This window comes from Balaenoptera ricei, chromosome 11, assembly GCF_028023285.1.
Source record: "Balaenoptera ricei isolate mBalRic1 chromosome 11, mBalRic1.hap2, whole genome shotgun sequence".
Lineage (NCBI taxonomy): Eukaryota > Metazoa > Chordata > Mammalia > Artiodactyla > Balaenopteridae > Balaenoptera > Balaenoptera ricei.
Window position 1 is genome coordinate 95116706 of NC_082649.1, and position 22271 is coordinate 95138976.

General features: G+C 39.3%; 1 protein-coding gene across 9 annotated transcripts in view; it reads right to left on the reverse strand.

Annotated features, from left to right (window-relative positions):
* SUMF1 (sulfatase modifying factor 1) overlaps nucleotides 1–22271 on the reverse strand; it is a 140781-nt gene that overhangs the window by 107077 nt on the left and 11433 nt on the right. For all 9 annotated transcript variants that reach the window (XM_059940224.1, XM_059940219.1, XM_059940223.1 and 6 more), the window contains exon 3: nucleotides 21140–21214. In XM_059940224.1, coding sequence (XP_059796207.1) covers nucleotides 21140–21214 — 75 coding nt within the window. The remainder of the gene's footprint in view (nucleotides 1–21139; nucleotides 21215–22271) is intronic.

Genomic DNA, 22271 nt, shown 5'->3' on the forward strand with positions numbered 1-22271 from the left:
GCCAAAGCCTAGGAGTCATACTTAATTCCTCGCTCTCCTTTTCCCCCGTTGCTCTCAGACGTACTTCCCACTACCACACCCCTTTCAGCATCTCTGCTCCTGCCAGCCTGCTCCACAGCCCCATCATGCCTCACCTGGACTATGACAAAACACGCACAGAAGCCAGAGTGGTCTCTTCAAAATGCTAATTAGAACCAGTGGCTTCTACCTGCCCTGAAGAAGAAACCCAAACTTCTCTGAGGCCCACAAAGCCCTATGCCATCCATCTGCTGCCTACTTCTCCACCCAAGCCTTACCCCCATCCCAGTTCCCCCTGTTCATCACTCCCTCATTACAGGTCATGCTGGCTCCTATTCACCATGTAGGTTTCGGCTCAGGTGTCGCTTCCTCAGAGAGGCTACCCCACACCCCACAAATAAAAGAGCCCAAGAAGCCCAACCACGCTATATGTAATCACTCTCTCTCCCATTACCCTGCTTGATTTTACTCACTGGCCATTAACATAGTTAAAAGTTCACTTGTGTAGAGTTTGTTTCTCACCAGAGTTATAACCTTCGTGACAGTGAGGACTTATATCTGGTTTCCTGTTGTATCCACTGCACTCGGAACACTGCCTGGCCCACAGCATACACAGGATCAACATTTATTTAACAAATAAGTTCACCTGTTCCTGAGGTTTCCATGGTTTCCAAACCCCTCCCCACCTTGGGTGACCATCTTCTGGATAAACACCTATTTTAAATATAGTCTTTCAGTGGGATATACTTTTAAAGAGAGAGAGAATCAGCCCTTGTCTTATGGGTTTTGCACAGGGGTCTGTAAGGGGAAAGGTACTAGACTAGTTCTCAGGTACTATTTCGTGGCCCCCCTCAAACATTACTGAGAACTGAGGGAAGCCATTTCCCCTCCTGGGCCATGGCTGCCTCATCTACAAGAGGAAGGGTTTTTGCCAGATGATTTTGAAAGTTCCCTCCATTCTAAACCCTCATTTTTGCATAAATTGTCCTTAAAGCTGGATATCCCCTGAGCAGGACTCCCTACTGGATAGTCTGTCTTTGTCTCACCAAGGAGATTTTACAACGCAAATGCCAACATCTGGGAGGTAGGGGGGATGTGAGAATCATTTTTCTTTCTTAATCCAAGACAGACCTCAAAAGACCCATGACTTGAAAAGACACTTAAGAACACCTTAAACAGATATTTGGAATCTGAGCCCCTGGGACCCCAACACACCTCACTCACACTCATTCTGATCAGGTGCCTTGTTTTGGAGCAGGCTGGAATAAAATATTGTGTCCTGTTATCTTATTATATTGGGTTCTCAGCTTCCAGGGTTAACATGCTTTGCTTCCTGAGCCTACACCACACACTGACTCTTAAGACAGGCAGACAACTACTCTTTTCAAAAACAGACATAAAATACGGTTGTCTGACCATGTTCCCTTCTTATCCAATCAGCCAGCCCTGGATCGCCCTTGCCAAAACTCTTCAGTTACTGTGAACCCACCTTAGCCCTGTTGATTGGATCAGTGTTCTCGTGCCAAGGAAAAGCTGCCTTTCCAACATAAGACAGGTCATACCAGGTCTGAGTCCCGCAGACCTCGAAAACTAATGTTCCTCCAGGTGATACCCAAATGGCATTCTTTCATTTTTCGACAAATATTTATTAAGTGCTTATTAAGTGAAAGTTACTAGGCTGGGGATATTGTGAATAATACAGAAGCATCCCCACCCACCATCACAGGACATATCAGGTAAATCAAAGGGCATTCAACAAATACCTACACAAATAATTGTAAGTGAGATAAATGACATAACAGGAAGGCACAAGAAGCCGTAAGAACAAATAAATGGAAGCATCTAAATCTGAAATGTGGGACAACGGAAGGGCATTTCAAATGGACTTCCCAGAGTAAGCTTAGCTGAGTCCTGATCATGTAAAGCTGAAGGTGGATGGTCAACGCATCGGGACATAGTAGGCCCTCCACCAGACGCTGTGCCCTAGTTGATGCCAAGATGGGTTCTTCCTCACCTGCAAGGCTTCCCTAAAATGGCTCTTCCTCACACAGGCCTTCTCTGATCAACCTAGCAAATTCAGCTTTCCAGGCATCTCCCCCAACTCCTCACCACTTCTCTTTATCACAGCACCTGCTGATGTACTTCCACTACAGAATAGGATGGACTTGATATACTCTTATTCTTTTCAAGAATTTTTAAACAGATGATATATGTGTTTTCATTTTTATTTCTCTATTAAAAAGTCATGAATCAGAAAAAAAAATAAAAAACACCTCATATCAGTTCAGAGTCAATGACTGTACCCCTTAGACTTTGAGCAGCTAAAAGACAGGGAAGGTATCTTCATTCCTGTATTCTCAGGAATAGCACAGCACCTAGAAGACAGTAGGACATTTCTGATGGTTTGCTAAACAAACAGCCCATATTTTAAGCCAGAAAGCAAATCTTCAAACAGAGGGAGCTAGACTCATTTCTATCACTAGAAGTCAAAAAACAGACCCCACTGATGGATGGCAGACAATCAAGGAGGCATGAATCCAAAAAAAAGATATGTCACTGTATATACCCAAAAGAATTGAAAGCAGGGACTCAGCCAGATACTTGTACACCAATGCTCATGGCAGCATTATTCACAATGCACAAACGCTGAAAACAACCCAAATGTCCACTGACAGATGAATAAACAAAATGTGGTATACAGAAACAGTGAAATATTATTCAGCCTTAAAAAGGAATGAAATTTTTTTTTCATTTAAGTATAGTTGATTTACGAAGTTGTGTTAATTTCTACTGTACAGCAAAGTGATTTAGTTATACATATATATACATTCTTTTTTTATATTCATTTTCATTATGGTTTATCACAGAATATTGAATATGTTTCCCTGTGCTAATCAGCAGGACCTTGTTGTTTATCAAGGAATGAAATTCTGATACATGCTACAACACAAATGAACCTTGAAGACATTATGGTAAGTGAAATAAGCCAATCATAAAAGGACAAATATTGTATGATTCCGTCTATGAGGCACTTAGAATAGAGTAATTAATAGAGACACAAAGTAGAGTAAAGGTTACCAGAGGCTAGGGGAGGAGAGAATGAAAAATTATTGTTTAATGGTACAGAGTTTCTGTTTGGGATGGTGAACAAGTTCGGGAAATGCACAGTGGTGATTGAGGGTTGCATAACATTGGGAATGTACATGATGTCAGTGAATTACCCGTTTAGAAATAATTAAAATGATAAATTTTATGTTATATATATATTTTACCTCCCGCCCCCACCAAAAAAAGATTTATCACTTGTATATTCCTCCAGTCAAGGACTCTGAGATAATCCAAGAGGCTTTATTTCACAATAGCAAATCCTTTAAAAATGCCAATGTAATTTGGTAGAATACTATATGTGGCATTGCCAATTCTTAAAAATGGGCAAGAGTGAAGCAAAGAAGATTTAAATAAATTTTCAATTAGGCCAGGCAAAGAGATAGTCCATTTGAAGAAACCAGAATAACAACATTTACTAAAAGGCTCTTTATGTGCTAGATATTATACTACTAGGTGATTCTGTGTACATTATTTCATTTGGTCTTTACAATACTCTACTAGGTAGGCATTATTATGCCTTTAATCAATTACAAGAAATTGATTAAACAAGTAAAATGTGATAAACCATAGTGGAAAAGAATATGAAAAAGAATATATATATATGTATAACTGAATCACTTTGCTGTACAGCAGAAATTAACACAACATTGTAAATCAACTATACTTCAATTAAAAAAAAGTCAAATGCTAGTTATGACAAACAAAAAAATAACTACAGTGCTACACTAGAATGAAAGGGATGAATGAACAGAGCTACAAAATCACTACGAGCAGTAGGCAAGACAAAACTTCTGATCTATACTTAACCAGGTTATCAGGTTGATTGACTCAAAAAAAAAAAAAGGGCTTCCCTGGTGGCGCAGTGGTTGAGAATCTGCCTGCCAATGCACGGGACACGGGTTCAAGCCCAGGTCTGAGAAGATCCCACATGCCGCGGAGCAACTGGGCCCGTGAGCCACAATTACTGAGCCTGCGCGTCTGGAGCCTGTGCTCCGCAACAAGACAGGCCGCGATAGTGAGAGGCCCACGGACCGCGATGAAGAGCGGCCCCCGCTTGCCACAACTAGAGAAAGCTCTCGCACAGAAACTAACACCCAACACAGCCATAAAAAAAAAAAAAAAAAGTCAACATTCTCCAGAGCATTATAACAGGACCCAGAGACCCAATACTGAAGGGAAAAGAAAATGAACAGGTGCCAACCCCAAGATGACCCAGATATTGGAATTATCAGACAAAGACCAAAGCCACTATTATAACCATCAGCTATGAGGTAAAGATGAATGCTCTTGAAATGAATGAAAAGACAGGCATTCATTCTCAACAGAGAAGCAGGAGCTATTTTTAAAAAGGAAACTTTGAATTGCAAAATACAATATCTGAAATTCAAAATTCACTGGACAGGCCAAGAGCAGAATGAAAATGGCAGAGAAAATAGGAAACTTGCAGACATATCAATAGAAAGTATATAACCTAAGAATAGAGAAAAAAATTTTTTAAACAGTGAACAAAGCCTAAGGCACCTCTCAGATAATCAAAGGTCTAACATTCATGCATTGGTATCCCAAAATGAGAGCGAGATCGGTGTTGAAAAAATATTTGGAATCATGGCTAAAAACTCCCCCAAATATGGTTAAAGACACAAATTTACAGACACAAGTATCTCAACAAACCCCAAACAGGATGATCTCTAAGAAAACAATGTCCAAAAGCATTATAATCAAACTGCTGCAGACAAGATTTTTTTAAATATTGAAAGAAGCCAGGAAAAAAAAATGACACAATACATATGAGAGAACAGTGATTCAAATGACTGTTATTAGAAACCACATGAACAGAAAAGAGTGAAATATTTTTGAAGTTATGAAAGCAAAGAACTGTCAACCCAGGACTGTGTATCCAGTGAAAACAGCATTCAAGAATGAAGGTGAAACAGGGCTTCCCTGGTGGTGCAGTGGTTGAGAATCTGCCTGCCAATGCAGGGGACACGGGTTCGAGCCCTGGTCTGGGAAGATCCCACATGCCGTGGAGCAACGGGGCCCATGAGCCACAACTATTGAGCCTGCGCGTCTGGAGCCTGTGCTCCGCAACAAGAGAGGCCGCGATAGTGAGAGGCCTACGCACCGCGATGAAGAGTGGCCCCCGCTTGCCGCAACTAGAGAAAGCTCTCGCACAGAAACGAAGACCCAACACAGCCATAAATAAATAAATAAATAAATAAAATATGTTTAAAAAAATAATAATTAATTTTTTTTAAATTGTATAAAAAAGAATGAAGGTGAAATAAAGACATTTGCAGATGAAGAGAAACTAAGAGAATTCATCACCATAACTCTTGCTCTAAAAGAAACACTAAAAGAAGTTTTTTAAGGTGAAGGGAAACATGGAACTTCAGGAATGAAGGAAGAGCAACAGAAATAGTTTGCGTAAATATAATAGATTATTTTCTCCTTTAAATTATAAAAAATATGTATGAGTGCTACAAGCAAAAATTATAACACTGTCTTGGGTTTTTCTCAATGTATGAAGATGTACTATATATGACAACTATAACATGGGGGTAGGGTAAAGGAACCTATATGGTTATAAGGCTTCTATATTCACCTAAACTGTTAAAATGTTAACTCTATAGTAGACTGTGAGAACTTAGGTATGTATATTCAAATTCTGATAACAACTACTAAAAAATAATACCAAAGATATAGCCAAAAGCTAAAAGAAATTAGAATGGAATATATATACTAAATATGTATAGTATAAAGTATACACATATATAAACACTAAATATGTATAAGTATATATAGAATATATGTATATTTACTCAAAACTGAAGTTAAGAGATGGAAGATTGAGTGACAAAGTCTAACCAACATCTAATTGGAGTCCCAGGGGGAAGTAAGAATGGGGAAAAGGCAATATTTTAAAAAGATGATGGGGGCTTCCCTGGTGGTGCAGTGGTTAAAAATCCGCCTGCCAATGCACGGGACACGGGTTCGAACCCTGGTCCAGGAAGATCACATATGCTGCTGAGCAACTAAACCCGTGCGCCACAACTACAGAGCCTGTGCTCTAGAGCCCGCAAGCCACAACCACTGAGCCTGCATGTCACAATTACTGAAGCCCACACGCCTAGAGCCCGTGCTTCGCAACAAGAGAAGCCACCACAGTCAGAAGCCCACACACTGAAATGAAGAGCAGCCCCCGATCGCTGCAACTGGACAAAGCCCACATACAGCAACAAAGACCCAATGCAGCCAAAAATAAATAAAAAAATTTTTTTACAAAAAATTTAAAACATTTTTTTAAAGCCGAACTACTTAAAATAAAATAAAATAAAAAAAAGATGACTGTTAAGAATAATCCAGAGATCCACCAGAGGACAGACAGGAGAAGCAAGAAGAACTACAATCCTGCGGCCTGTGGAACAAAAATCACTTCACAGAAAGATAGACAAGATGAAAAGGCAGAGGGCTATGTACCAGATGAAGGAACAAGATAAAACCCCAGAAAAACAACTCAATGAAGTGGAGATAGGCAACCTTCCAGAAAAAGAATTCAGAATAATGATAGTGAAGATGATCCAGGACCTCGGAAAAACAATGGAAGCTAAGATCGAGAAGATGCAAGAAATGTTTAACAAAGACCTAGAAGAATTAAAGAACAAACAAACAGAGATGAACAATACAATAACTGAAATGAAAACTACACTAGAAGGGTTCAATACCAGAATAACTGAGGCAGAAGAACGGATAAGTGACCTGGAAGACAGAATGGTGGAATTCACTGCTGCAGAACAGAATAAAGAAAAAAGAATGAAAAGTAATGAAGACAGCCTAAGAGACCTCTGGGACAACATTAAACGCAACAACATTCGCATTATAGGGGTCCCAGAAAGAGAAGAGAGAGAGAAAGGACCAGAGAAAATATCTGAAGAGATTATAGTCGAAAACTTCCCTAACATGGGAAAGGAAATAGCCACCCAAGTCCAGAAAGCACAGCGAATCCCATACAGGAAAAACCCAAGGAGAAACACGCCAAGACACATAGTAATCAAATTGGCAAAAATTAAAGACAAAGAAAAATTATTGAAAGCAGCAAGGGCAAAACGACAAATAACATACAAGGGAACTCCCGTAAGGTTAACAGCTGATTTCTCAGCAGAAACTCTACAAGCCAGAAGGGAATGGCATGATATACTTAAAGTGATGAAAGGGAAGAACGTACAACCAAGATTACTCGACCCGGCAAGGATCTCATTCAGATTCGATGGAGAAATCAAAAGCTTTACAAACAAGCAAAAGCTAAGAGAATTCAGCACCACCAAACCAGCTCTACAACAAATGCTAAAGGAACTTCTCTAAGTGGGAAACACAAGAGAAGAAAAGGACCTACAAAAACAAACCCAAAACAATTAAGAAAATGGTCATAGGAACATACATATCGATAATTACCTTAAACATGAATGGATTAAATGCTTCAACCAAAAGACACAGGCTTGCTGAATGGATACAAAAACAAGACCATATATATGCTGTCTACAAGAGACCCACTTCAGACCTAGGGACACATTCAGACTGAAAGTGAGGGGATGGAAAAAGATATTCCATGCAAATGGAAATCAAAAGAAAGCTGGAGTAGCAATACTCATAACAGATAAAATAGACTTGAAAATAAAGAAAGTTACAAGAGACAAGGAAGGACACTACATAACGATCAAGGGATCAATCCAAGAAGATATAACAATCATAAATATATATGCACCCAACATAGGAGCACCTCAATACATAAGGCAACTGCTAACAGCTGTAAAAGAGGAAATTGACAGTAACACAATAATAGTGGGGGACTTTAGGGGGATTAACCAAGGTGGCAGAGTAGAAGGACGTGCTCTCACTCCCTCTTGCGAGAGCACCAGAATCACAACTGGCTGCTGGACAATCATCGACAGGAAGACACTGGACTTTACCAAGGAGGATACCCCACGTCCAAGGACAGAGGAGAAGCCACAGTGAGACGGTAGGAGGGGCGCAATCAGAGTAAAATCAAATCCCATAACTGCTGGGTGGGTGACTCACAGACTGGCAAGCACTTATACCACAGAAGTCCACCCACTGGAGTGAACGTTCTGAGCCCCACGTCAGGCTTCCCAACCTGGGGGTCCGGCAACGGGAGGAGGAATTCATAGAGAATCAGACTTTGAAGCCTAGTGGGAATTGATTGCAGGACTTTGACAGGACTGGGGGAAACAGAGACCCCACTCTTGGAGGGCGCACACAAAATAGTGTGTGCATCGGGACCCAGGGGAAGGAGCAGTGACCCTGGGGGAGACTGAACCAGACATACCTGCTGGTGTTGGGGGGTCACCTGCAGAGGCGGGGGCTGGCTCTGTTTCACCGTGGGGACAAGGACACTGGCAGCGGAGGTTCTGGGAAGTATTCGTTGGCGTGAGCCCTCCCAGAGTCTGCCATTAGCCCCACCAAAGAGCCCAGGTAGGCTCCAGTGTTGGGTTGCCTCGGCCAAAACAACCAACAGAGAGGGAACCCAGCCCCACCCATCAACAGTCAAGTGGATTAAAGTTTTACTGAGCTCTGACCACCACAGTAACAGTCAGCTCTACCCACCTCCAGAGCCTCCCATCAAGCCTCTAAGATAGCCTCAACCACCAGAGGGCAGACAGCAGAAGCAAGAAAAACTACAATCCTGCAGCCTGTGGAACAAAAACCACATTTACAGAAAGACAGACAAGATGAAAAGGCAGAGGGCTATATACCAGATGAAGGAACAAGAAAAAACCCCAGAAAAACAACTAAATGAAGTGGAGATAGGCAACCTTCCAGAAAAAGAATTCAGAATGATGATAGTGAAGATGATCCAGGACCTCAGAATAAGAATGGAGGCAAAGATTGAGAAAATGCAAGAAATGATTAACAAAGACCTAGAAGAATTAAAGAACAAAAAAACAGAGATGACCAATACAATAACTGAAATGAAAACTACACTAGAAGGAATCAATAGCAGAATAACTGAGGCAGAAGAACGGATAAGTGACCTGGAAGACAGAATGGTGGAATTCACTGCTGTGGAACAGAATAAAGAAAAAAGAATGAAAAGTAATGAAGACAGCCTAAGAGACCACTGGGACAACATTAAACGCAACAACATTCGCATTATAGGGGTCCCAGAAGGTGAAGAGAGAGAGAAAGGACCAGAGAAAATATTTGAAGAGATTATAGTCGAAAACTTCCCTAACATGGGAAAGGAAATAGCCACCCAAGTCCAGGAAGCGCAGAGAGTCCCATACAGGATAAACCCAAGGAGAAGCACACCGAGACACATAGTAATCAAATTGGCAAAAATTAAAGACAAAGAAAAATTATTGAAAGCAGCAAGGGAAAAACGACAAATAACATACACGGGAACTCCCATAAGGTTAACAGCTGATTTCTCAGCAGAAACTCTACAAGCCAGAAGGGAGTGGCATGATATACTTAAAGTGATGATAGGGAAGAACCTACAACCAAGATTACTCTACCTGGCAAGGATCTCATTTAGATTTGATGGAGAAATCAAAAGCTTTACAAAAAAGCAAAAGCTAAGAGAATTCAGCACCACCAATCCAGCTCTACAACAAATGCTAAAGGAACTTCTCTAAGTGGGAAACACAAGAGAAGAAAAGGACCTACAAAAACAAACCCAAAACAATTAAGAAAATGGTAATAGGAACATACATGTCGATAATTACCTTAAACGTGAATGGATTAAATGCTCCAACCAAAAGACACAGGCTTGCTGAACGGATACAAAAACAAGACCCATATATATGCTGTCTACAAGAGACCCACTTTAGACCTAGGGACACATACAGACTGAAAGTGAGGGGATGGAAAAAGATATTCCATGCAAATGGAAATCAAAAGAAAGCTGGAGTAGCAATACTCATATCAGATAAAATAGAATTTAAAATAAAGAATGTTACAAGAGACAAGGAAGGATACTACATAATGATCAAGGGATCAATCCAAGAAGAAGATATAACAATTATAAATATATATGCACCCAACATAGGAGCACTTCAATACATAAGGCAACTGCTAACAGCTATAAAAGAGGAAATTGACAGTAACACAATAATAGTGGGGGACTTTAACACCTCACTTACACCAATGCACAGATCATCCAAAATGAAAATAAATAAAGAAACAGAAGCTTTAAATGACACAATAGACCAGATAAATTTAATTGATATTTATAGGACATTCCATCCAAAAACAGCAGATTACACTTTCTTCTCAAGTGCGCACAGAACATTCTCCAGGATAGGTCACATCTTGGGTCACAAATCAAGCCTCAGTAAATTTAAGAAAATTGAAATCATATCAAGCATCTTTTCTGACCACAACGCTATGAGATTAGAAATGAATTATAGGGGAAAAAAACGTAAAAAACACAAACACATGGAGGCTAAACAATACGTTACGAAATAACCAAGAGATCACTGACGAAATCAAAGAGGAAATCAAAAAATACCTAGAGACAAATGACAATGAAAACACGACAATCCAAAACCTATGGGATGCAGCAAAAGCAGTTCTAAGAGGGAAGTTTATAGCTATACAAGCCTACCTCAAAAAGCAAGAAACATCTCAAATAAACCATCTAACCTTACACCTAAAGAAACTAGAGAAAGAAGAACAAACAAAACCCAAAGTTAGCACAAGGAAAGAAATCATAAAGATCAGAGGAGAAATAAATGACACAGAAACAAAGAAAACAATAGCAAACATCAATAAAACTAAAAGCCGGTTCTTTGAGAAGATAAACAAAATTGATAAACCATTAGGCAGACTTATCAAGAAAAGGAGGGAGAGGACTCAAATCAATAAAATTAGAAATGAAAAAGGAGAAGTTACAACAGACACCGCAGAAATACAAAGCACCCTAAGAGACTACTACAAGCAACTCTATGCCAATAAAATAGACAATAAAATGGACAAATTCTTAGAAAGGTATAACCTTCCAAGACTGAACCAGGAAGAAATAGAAAATATGAACAGACAAATCACAAGTAATGAAATTGAAACTGTGATTAAAAGTCTTCCAACAAACAAAAGCCCAGGACCAGATAGCTTCACAGGTGAATTCTATCACACATTTAGAGAAGAGCTAACACCCATCCTTCTCAAACTCTTCCAAAAAATTGCAGAGGAACACTCCCAAACTCATTCTATGAGGCCACCATCACCCTGATACCAAAACCAGACAAAGATACTACAAGAAAAGAAAATTACAGACCAATATCACTGATGAATATAGATGCAAAAATCCTCAACAAAATACTACCAAACAGAATCCAACAACACATTAAAAGGATCATACACCATGATCAAGTGGGATTTATCCCAGGGATGCAAGGATTCTTCAATATATGCAAATCAATCAGTGTGATACACCATATTAGCAAACTGAAGAATAAAAACCATATGATCATCTCAATAGATGCAGAAAAAGCTTTTGACAAAATTCAACACCCATTTATGATAAAAACTCTCCAGAAAGTGGGCATAGAGGGAACCTACCTCAACATAATAAAGGCCATATACAACAAACCCACAGCAAACATCATTCTCAATGGTGAAAAACTGAAAGCATTTCATCTAAGATCAGGAACAAGACAAGGATGTCCACTCTCACCACTATTAATCAACATAGTTTTGGAAGTCCCAGCCACCGCAATCAGAGAAGAAAAAGAAATAAAAGGAATACAAATTGGAAAAGAAGAAGTAAAACTGTCACTGTTTGCAGATGACATGATACTATACATAGAGAATCCTAAAGATGTCACCGGAAAACTACTAGAGCTAATCAATGAATTTGGTAAAGTTGCAGGATACAAAATTAATGCACAGAAATCTCTTGCATTCCTATACACTAATGATGAAAAATCTGAAAGAGAAATTAAGAAAACACTCCCATTTACCACTGCAACAAAAAGAATAAAATACCTAGGAATAAACCTAACTAGGGAGACAAAAGACCTGTATGCAGAAAACTATAAGACACTGATGAAAGAAATTAAAGATGATACCAACAGATGCAGAGATATACCATGTTCTTGGATTGGAAAAATCAATATTGTGAAAATGAAAATGACTATACTACCCAAAGCAATCTACAGATTCAATGCAATCCCTATCAAATTACCAATGGCATTTTTTACGGAACTAGAACAAATCATCTTAAAATTTGTATGGAGACACAAAAGACCCTGAATAGCCAAAGCAGTCCTGAGGGAAAAAAGCGGAGCTGGAGGAATCAGACTCCCTGACTTCAGACTATACTACAAAGCTACAGTAATCAAGTCAATATGGTACTTGCACAAAAACAGAAATATAGATTAATGGAACAAGATAGAAAGCCCAGAGATAAACGCACGCACCTATGGTCAACTAATCTATGACAAAAGAGGCAAAGATATACAATGGAGAAAAGACAGTCTCTTCAGTAAGTGGTGCTGGGAAAACTGGACAGCTACATGTAAAAGAATGAAATTAGAATACTCCCTAACACCATACACAAAAATAAACTCAAAATGAATTAGAGACCTAAATGTAAGACTGGACACTATAAAACTCTTAGAGGAAAACAGAGGAAGAACACTCGTTGACGTAAATCACATCAAGATCTTTTTTGATCCACCTCCTAGAGTAATGGAAATAAAAACAAAAATAAACAAATGGGACCTAATGAAACTTCAAAGCTTTTGCACAGCAAAGGAAACCATAAACAAGACGAAAAGACAACCCTCAGAATGGGAGAAAATATTTGCAAACGAATCAACGGATAAAATCAAACGGATAATCTGCAAAATATGTAAACAGCTCATGCAGCTCAATATTGAAAAAACAAACAGCCCAGTCCAAAAATGGGCAGAAGACCTAAGCAGACATTTCTCCAAGGAAGACATACAGATGGCCAAGAAGCACATGAAAAGCTGCTCAACATCACGAATTATTAGAGAAATGTAAATCAAAACTACAATGAGGTATCACCTCACACCAGTTAGAATGGGCAGCATCAGAAAATCTACGAACAACAAATGCTGGAGTTGGTGTGGAGAAAAGGGAACCCTCTTCCACCGTTGGTGGGAATGTAAACTGATACAGCCACTATGGAGGACAGTATGGAGGTTCCTTAAGAAACTAAAAATAGAATTACCAGATGATCCAGCAATCCCACTACTGGGCATATACCCAGAGAAAACCACAATTCAAAAAGACACATGCACCCCAATGTTCATTGCAGCACTATTTACAATAGCCAGGTCATGGAAGCCACCTAAATGCCCATCGACAGACGAATGGATAAAGAAGATGTGGTACATATATACAATGGAATATTACTCAGCCATAAAAAGGAACAAAATTGGGTCATTTGTCGAGACGTGGATGGATCTAGAGACTGTCATACAGAGTGAAGTAAGTCAGAAAGAGAAAAACAAATATCGTATGTTAACACATATATGTGGAACCTAGAAAAATGGTACAGATGAACTGGTTTTCAGGCCAGAAATTGAGACACAGATGTAGAGAACAAACGTATGGACACCAAGGGGGGGAAGCTGCGGGGGGGTGAGAGTGGTGGTGTGATGAATTCGGCGATTGGGATTGACATGTATACACTGATGTGTATAAAACTGATGACTAATAAGAACCTGCTATATAAAAAAATAAATAAAAAGATAATTCTTTTCTCCCAAAAAAAAAAAAAAAAAGAATTACCCAGGGAATTCCCAGGTGGTCCAGTGGTTAGGACTCTGTACTTCCACTGCAGGGGGCACAGGTTCAATCCCTGGTCGGGGAGCTAAAATCCCACATGCCGCATGGCGTGGCGTAAAAAGTAAAAAATAAATTTAAAAAAAAAAAAAAGAATAATCCAGATTTGTTTTAAAAACACCACTCCTCAGACCCAGGAAGCCCAATAAAACTCAAGCAGTAAAAATGAAAGAAGTCAACACCTAGACATACCATAGTGAAACTGTAGAATAACAAAGACAGGAGACAGTTTTAAAAGCAGGCAGAGCCCAATCACTTACAGGGGAAGTGCAATAGATGTTCCTGACGGCTGACTTCTGAATGGCAACAACAAAAGCCAGGAGACAGTGAAATAAGCCCTATGGTGTACTGACAGGAAATAACTGCCAACCTAAAATTTTTACTTGGTGAAAATATCTTTCAGTAATGAAGCAAAATAAAGATATTTTAAGACAATTACTAACAAAAACATTTACCAAAGGATGTCCTTTAGGCAGAAGAGACATTGTTTTTTTTACTCGAAAAAAGAAGAAAAAGAAGCAGCAGGCTTGGTAATTCTGAATCCTCACTGAAATCGGCTTTCAGTTGAAAATAACATCTCAGAATAGCCTCCTTTATGGAGGACACTTATTCAGGAATTTGCTTCCTTAAACTGTTAACAACTTTGAAAGTACCAAATTACAAACCACTAGATGATCATTGTTTCTCAGGCTCCCATCAAGAGGAACTGTTTTCTCCCACCCCACAGCCATTCCTCTGTCAAAGATTTAAGAGATATATTAATGACACAAGTAAAAAAATGAAACATACTTTTTAGAAATTAAATATTTTAAATACCATCCTTTTCAACAATAAGTTTTCTAGGGTAAAATACCCCAAAACAAACAAAAACAACAACACAACAACCTTAATCCTTTCTAGGATTTGATATCTATAGCTTTTAAGACACTGTTTCAAATTCAGCATCCAAATAATAATCATGAATAAGAAAATTCCAGCATGCACATGTACTCTATTTTTAACCATTAAATTCACAGTTTATCTTTACAAGCAAACCCTGAGAGCCAGATCAGTGTTTTGCCTCAAAACTGTATACATTAAAAAACAAACAAACCAAAGAGGATAGCAGCATCAGAATCGTTTTTGAATCTCTCCAAATCTACGTATAAAACAAGACAGAGCAACTAGATAACCACTGGGTAACAACACCAAAAACCCAAGAACAACATGCAGAGCCTATCTATGTGACAGGGTACCTTCATCAAAGCCAGAATACAAGTAGGTGAGGAAAAACTGCCAATAGCCATACAACCTGCACGGTGCCTATGGCTGCGCAGGAGAAAGCAGAAGAAACGGCAAGTCATCAGAGATGAGACGAGGAAAATCCCACAGTAGCCAATGGGTATCACCGGAAAGCAGAGAATTACAGTGTGAGAAAGCATTGAAAACGGGAAGGAATTCTGCCCACTTTGCTGGTGAGTGTATGTAAGGGGCCCGCAGTGAGAGAGTATAAAGGCCTTAGAACAGTCTTGCCCTATGAATTCTTTACACTGACCTGCCAGGGTTCCCTTCCAGAACACAGACCCTCACCAAGGAGAAACCTCAGAGAATGAAATCAAACTCCAGAAAACAAGGGACAAGAGAGAAAAGGAGAAGGATTGGAGGGGAAGAGATGCCGGCAATCTGAGGAAGCAGGAGGCCTTTTTTTTTTTTTTTTTTTGGCCGCAGGGCATGTGGGATCTTAGTTCCCCAACCAGAGATCGAACTTGTGCCCCCTGCAGTGGAAGCACGGAGTCTTAACCACTGGACTGCCAGGGACGTCCCAGGAGGCCATATTTTTGAAGCCTACATGAGTACAACTGAAGAAAGGGTTCTGTGAAGTTACAGAAGCTACCCTGGGCCATGTCTCCTTTTAAAGGTTAAGTCATGCTCAAAATAAGCCTGCAACAGGCCATTTCAAAATGAGGTCAGTGGAATTAAGAAAATGATTCATGAGAGAATAAAATAAATCAGAATCAGCAAACTCAGATGAGGTAGAGGAGTCAAGAAACAACTAAAACAAAAGAAAAAGTCAGTTCAGAAATGAACACAAGAATACTTAAGAAACAAAGAAGATGAAAAGGAAGAATTTAATTAAAAAAAGAGATAGAAATGATTCAAAAGAAAGTGATAAACACTGAAAATGAATCTTACAAACAGATATATTAAGAATTCCTAAAGAAGAAAAAAAAGTAAAGGCACAGAAAAAAAATAGCAAAAACTTTAAGAAAAATTTCCTGAAATTAGAAAAAATTTTTGAAGCTACATATTGAAAGAACACACCCCATACCTGAGAATACTGACCCATAAAGAAACACCAAGATATATTCTGATAAAATCACTAGATACTGAAGAAAAAGAAAAAAAAAATCCTTGGGTACCTAGGCAGAAACAACAAGCAGCTTTCAAGGGAAAGAAAATTTGACTATCATCAGACTTTCAACAGTAATGCCTAGTCCAGGAGAAAACAAAATAACATATATAAGATACTCAAGAAAAACAAAAGTGAACCAGATTTCATATACAGCAAAATTGACTTTAAAGTCTAATGGGCAATGACAAACTGTCAACAATATGCAAAAACTAGGCAATACTGTCCCCAAGACCATTTCCTTAAGAATCTAGTAGAGAAAAAGCTTCATTAATCCAAATGACTAGAGAGACATTGAACACAGAAAGCATTAAACATATAGTTACTTGTGGAAGTGAGTACTCTATATAATAGACACATGCTCTAAAAAAAAAAAAAATAGACACATGCTCTGATAAAACAGAAATAGTACAACAATTTTAAAACTGGGAGAGAAACAGGAAAAGCAAATGTAAAAGCTATTTTTTTTTTTTGACCTAGTCTCAGTAATTCCATTGATGATGGTAGCATTAGTCTTGTTATTTTGAGACTGCCATGTATAAGAGCTGGGATAAAATAAATGAGTAATTATGGGTTATTCTGATTCTATCATCCCCTGTGTCCTTGAGAACCAGGATTCTTGATGTGGAAGGAAGGAGATACATGTAATACAAAAACAGGCTAAGTTATAAACCTTAACCTAGAAACATCGCTATGAACTCATAGAGCATTTTATCATAGCTCTGCCCACTGAAGAGGCCTAGAAACAATGACCAACCTTAGGCAATGCGCACACCTAGAACCTAGACAGGGTCCTGCAATACTATTTTCTACTAAAAGGTGCTAGTGTTTCTTAAATAAATGGCTGATTCCAGGCCAGGGGGTCATTATAGAAAGCAAGGAAGCACTGAAAGACGACTAGGGTTACTTCAAAAGGACTCAGGACAGTTTCCTAAGGCTCGGGGTGGGAATGAGGAGGGACTGACTGCAAATGGGCACACGGTTCCTTTTGGGCTGGTGGATATGTTCTGCACGGGGATGGTGGTGAAGGCTGCACGACTCTATAAATACACCAGAAAAAGTTGAATAAATTGTACACTTAAATGGTGAATTCTGTGGGATAATAAATACCTCGATAAAGCTGTTTTAAAAAGAGAAGAAAAAAAGAACTCACAAGAACTTAAAGAGGCACTCAATACCCCAAAATAGGAAAATTTGACATTCAAAAGGTATCATGATCCCAAGTGAATAAAACCCATAAAATATTTTTAAATCCATAGGTTCATGAAGATAATTTATTAATCTGGTGATTATACAAATCTACATTTGTGATAAAATTGCATACATCTAAATACACACATACAAATGAATACGTATAAAACTGCTAAAACCAGACAAAGGTAAGTGGGTTGTGTCAATTGTCAATTTCCTGGTTGTAAAGCTGTACTATAATTATACAAGATGTTATCACTGAAGGAAACCGGGGGAAAGGTGCACAGGATCTCTGTATTATTTCTTACAACTGCATGTAATTTATAATATTCTTTAAATGTTTAATTTTTAAAAAAAGAAACCTAATTGGTCACTTTAAAAAAAAAAAGAAAATAGCAGATGAGGGAACCATCTCTTTACAAAAGTATCTCAATTAATAAATGAAAAAAAACCTATTAGATTATGAGACTCTTCCCACTCCCAGTGAATTAATGGATCTAGGCACTGAGCACTAACAGCAGGTGACATCACAAAAAGAGGGAGAAGCAGACATTAGGTGCCTCGTAGTGAAAGAACACGTCACTATCTGAGGTCTTGCCATACGGTCCAAACATGAGTCTGATCAGGCCTGGCAATCCAGCTACCAACGTGCAGGACAGAGATGACAGGTGAGCTGTACTGTGACAGTGCAGGCAGCAAAATTCAGACTGTGGGAAAGCCTACCGCTAAAACAACCTGGATTCTTCCACAGATGAATTGTTAGGGAAAAAAAGGGGGGCAAGGGCCAGGGGCTGGGGAGGAGCAGAGTAATGGAAGGGAAATCCATAGATTAAAAGAGTCTTAAAAGACACACATTTCCTTTAAATAGACAGGAATAAACATTGGTAGTCTTGGGATGCACACCCGGCAATATTACTATAAAGAAATGCAGGGAAGCATCTACTTCAAAAATCAAGACAGTGGTTACTTCAGGGACAGAGGGGGTGGTGATGAGGATGTGGCTCGTGGATGCGGTCGCTGGGCAGGGAGCAAAATCCTAATTCTTGACTTAAGGGAAGGTTACGATCATGTTTGTTTTAAAATAACACAGTAAAGCTACACATTTGCTTTGCGTGATGTTCTGTATTTGACTTTTCTTTTACAATAAAAAGGCTTTTTCTAGTAAGGAAAAGTTATATCACTAGTGTTACCTGTCATAACAGAACACTTATGACATTTAAAATAATTACATTTATTTTAAATAATTATATGAAACATTTAAAATAATTACACGATAGTAAACATCTAAAACAACTATGTGAAAGTAAGCAATCTTATAAAATAACCACATTTAAAATGTACCTACAGATGAACCTATTTGCAAAGCAGAAATAGAGACACGGATTTAGGGAACAAACATATGGACACCAAGGGGGGAAAGGGAGGGTGGGATGAATTGGGAGATTGGGATTGACATATATACACTACTATGTATAAAACAGGTAACTAATGATAACCTACTGTATAGCACAGGGAGCTCTACTCAATGCTGTGTGGAGATCTAAACAGGAAGGAAATCCAAAAAAGAGGGGATATATGTATACATATAGCTGATTCACTTTGCTGTACAGCAGAAACTAACACAACATTGTAAGGCAACCATACTCCAATAAAAATTTTTAAAGTAAATAAATAAATAAAATGTACACAAACATAAACCATATTATTAAATTCCAGCCAGCCACTGAAGCCTGAGGAAGGTTCTGAGGCCTATTTTCTGTGTTAAAAAGGAGATTAACAAGTGCCGCTGAGTGTTAGTGACAGGTCAGCACTCAAATGAGACTTTCTTCTCAACTTAATCAGGTCTTGAAAAAGCCCTGAGACAATGTGATTCAGGATTATCTTACGTTTGGCCATGTACCACCTTAAGTCATCTGCTTCACTTAAAGTCACCTCGTGGACCATCTCCTATCCTACACTTCTGGAAACACTGGGTTAAAAACAGGTCTGGTGCATTAGGGTATGCCAAGACCTAAAAACAAAAACTTAGTTCTCTCAGATCACCAACAGATTCATTTCACTTGTTCCAACCCTTTCTAAACATGCTTAAAAGGTTTGCTTTTCCATTATGAGCATTTAAGCGAGAGACCAACACTACAACCCAGTAAGAGCTGCTTATCCTCATCCTAGTTACCAGCATACACACTTCACTATGGACTTAAGAGGGCACCGTCAGAGCCTAGTAATAATCTGCCTCTGCCTTTATGCCTAATGTGCTCAGAGGTTCTCAAGTGACAGGAGGCCTTGTCTCGGAAAGCACAAATTACAAAAATAAGTGCAAAGGCCCTCCCCCAGCTGAACTCCCCATCATAAAACAAGGCACCACATCCTGAGCTACTGGCTCATCAACACTAAGCCAATCTGACCTCAAAGCCCTTTAAAAAAAGGGGGGGGGTATCAGATTATATAATAGACTTATAATATAAACTTGTAGCAAGCAAAGAAAGCTCTGAAATTCAGATGGAATTCAGTCATGTTTTTAAAACATTTTTCTAAAATACATACATAAAAGTGGCCTGATTCTCCTATAAATGACTGGATAGCACATCTGCTTTTACCTCATCTTTTTCCCCCCCAAGTTTTGCCAAGAGTTTGAAGAGAAAGCAAACCCGAGCCAGGAATGTTTAATTTTTCTGGCACTGCTGCTCACAAGAGAGAATAGTGACCCCAACACATAAAGATGAGTTTCAGGCAGGAGTTGAAAGGGAACTTGTAAAACAAAGGAAGATTAGTGCTGAATTCCTGTCTTCGATGTCTGTATCTTAATCAGTCTCCCTTGGGTCAGCTGACCCCGTTTCCTTTCCTCTCTTACCACCTCCTGCTTCTTCTGTGTCCTCAGCCATCCTTGTTTTGTGAACCCTCAGCTTCCCAGCTTACCCACACTCCTTTCCTTGTAATTTTGCTTTCTCATGAGACATGTGAGTAAACAAATTCTCAAATATAAACAAACCTACTAAAATGTCTGGAACAGAAATCCCAAGTTCCACTCACCACACAGGGGCTTATGGAGACCTAGTCCATTCTCCATGATTTCCCTGGACCCCTTTACGAGAGAAGGTACACCCTGGATGGTAAGGACCAGGTCCTGGGTTCAATTTCCTGTGTACATCCACAGCAAAGGGCCCCTTTCATAACTACTACTCTGATCAAGTGAATTCAGGAATGTTTAAATAGGAAGCTCTCTCTCCATACCAGAACCTGATGAGACCAAGACTTTAAGAATAGAAGTAAAAAACATGCACACTGAACCCTCCATTCTAGAAATAGCTATGAGCAAAAGAAACCCAGAAGTGTCTAAAGCCCAGCTGAGCTCCACTTATACTCAGGTGCACAAGACAGAAGTTCAAGTCAGACCCAACACTTCAGATACTGTCCCAGGTTCGTGCCATTTTCCTCAAGATAAGGTGCCCTGTTTCCATAGGCCTGTTCTACGGGCAAATCTATAGCAGGAAAATGGTGAGGCGTTTTGGGGGGGCGGGGGGGCGCTGGTAGTTTGGATTTTTCACCCAAGCCCTTTCCAGTGAGCAACAGAGAAATACGAGAGCCTGTTGAAACATTACTTACTGCCTGTTGGATATCAGACTTCACTTGCTCACTCAACATGCCTTCAAAGACAAAGGAGTCACCAAACTTCTCAGCCTAAAGGAAAGGAAGGAAATAAAAATCCAGAAAAGGTTGTAGTAACATATTTCACATGTGCCATTTTCTCTGTACGCTACTAAAGTGGTTCTTCTTGTCCAAATGAACTTAAATTTGTCTTATAACCTCCCAAAGGATTCAGAAATGACCTAAAAGCATCTGGCTTCCTGTTAAAACAGGTTACTGTCACTTACAGAGACCATTTTTATTTAAGGCTCATTTAGCTGATAAGAATGCAGACTGTAAGAGATTAGCTATTGAGACTGTGATTGTTTCTGTTGATGGAAACACATCTCCCCAAGTATTACAAATGACTTTGGAAAATAACAGGATTCTTTACATGTCAGATTATGTAATCAACATTTGTCCTTTGTTCTGCTCCTGGAACCTAGCTAAAAGAAGTAAATGGCACTGTTTGTTGATATTCTGACACACTCCACTAAGGTGTCCACTGTGCTTATACATCTCAAGTGGCCAATTCAAGCACCAGATGGAATTTTATTTTAATCATTTTTATTTACCATTACTGTCTCAAGTCCATATCTACCCGGTTTTCTTCGTTGCATATGACCCCAGTTCTGGAAACACCCAATGTAGTCTCTTGGTCTCCATGATTCTACTCTTCTAGTTTTCTTCCTCCACTTCAGACTCCTCCTTCTCATCTCCTGAAATACACGGGCTCTTCTTCTTGCCCCTAAGACACTGTTGCTCCCCAGTGCTCTGCCCTGGCTCTCTGCTCTTCTTACTCCACACCAGTGGCCCTCAGGCTTTGTGCAGTTGAGATCACCTGGCCAGCTTGTTATAGCTACACAGCACTGCTCCCCAAGCCCAGAGGCTCTGATTCTGTAGGTCTGGGGTGAGGCCAAGGAACCTGCCCGTGTGAACATATAAGCTGGTGATTCTAATATATGTGGTCTAAGAGATCACACTATGAGATACACGGACTTGCTGCTGGACAAACTCTTGAAATCCCATGATTTTAACCACCGCCGGCATTTCAAATGATGCGCATATCTCCACCTCCAGTCCTCTCCTCTCCTCACCACATGATATCAAC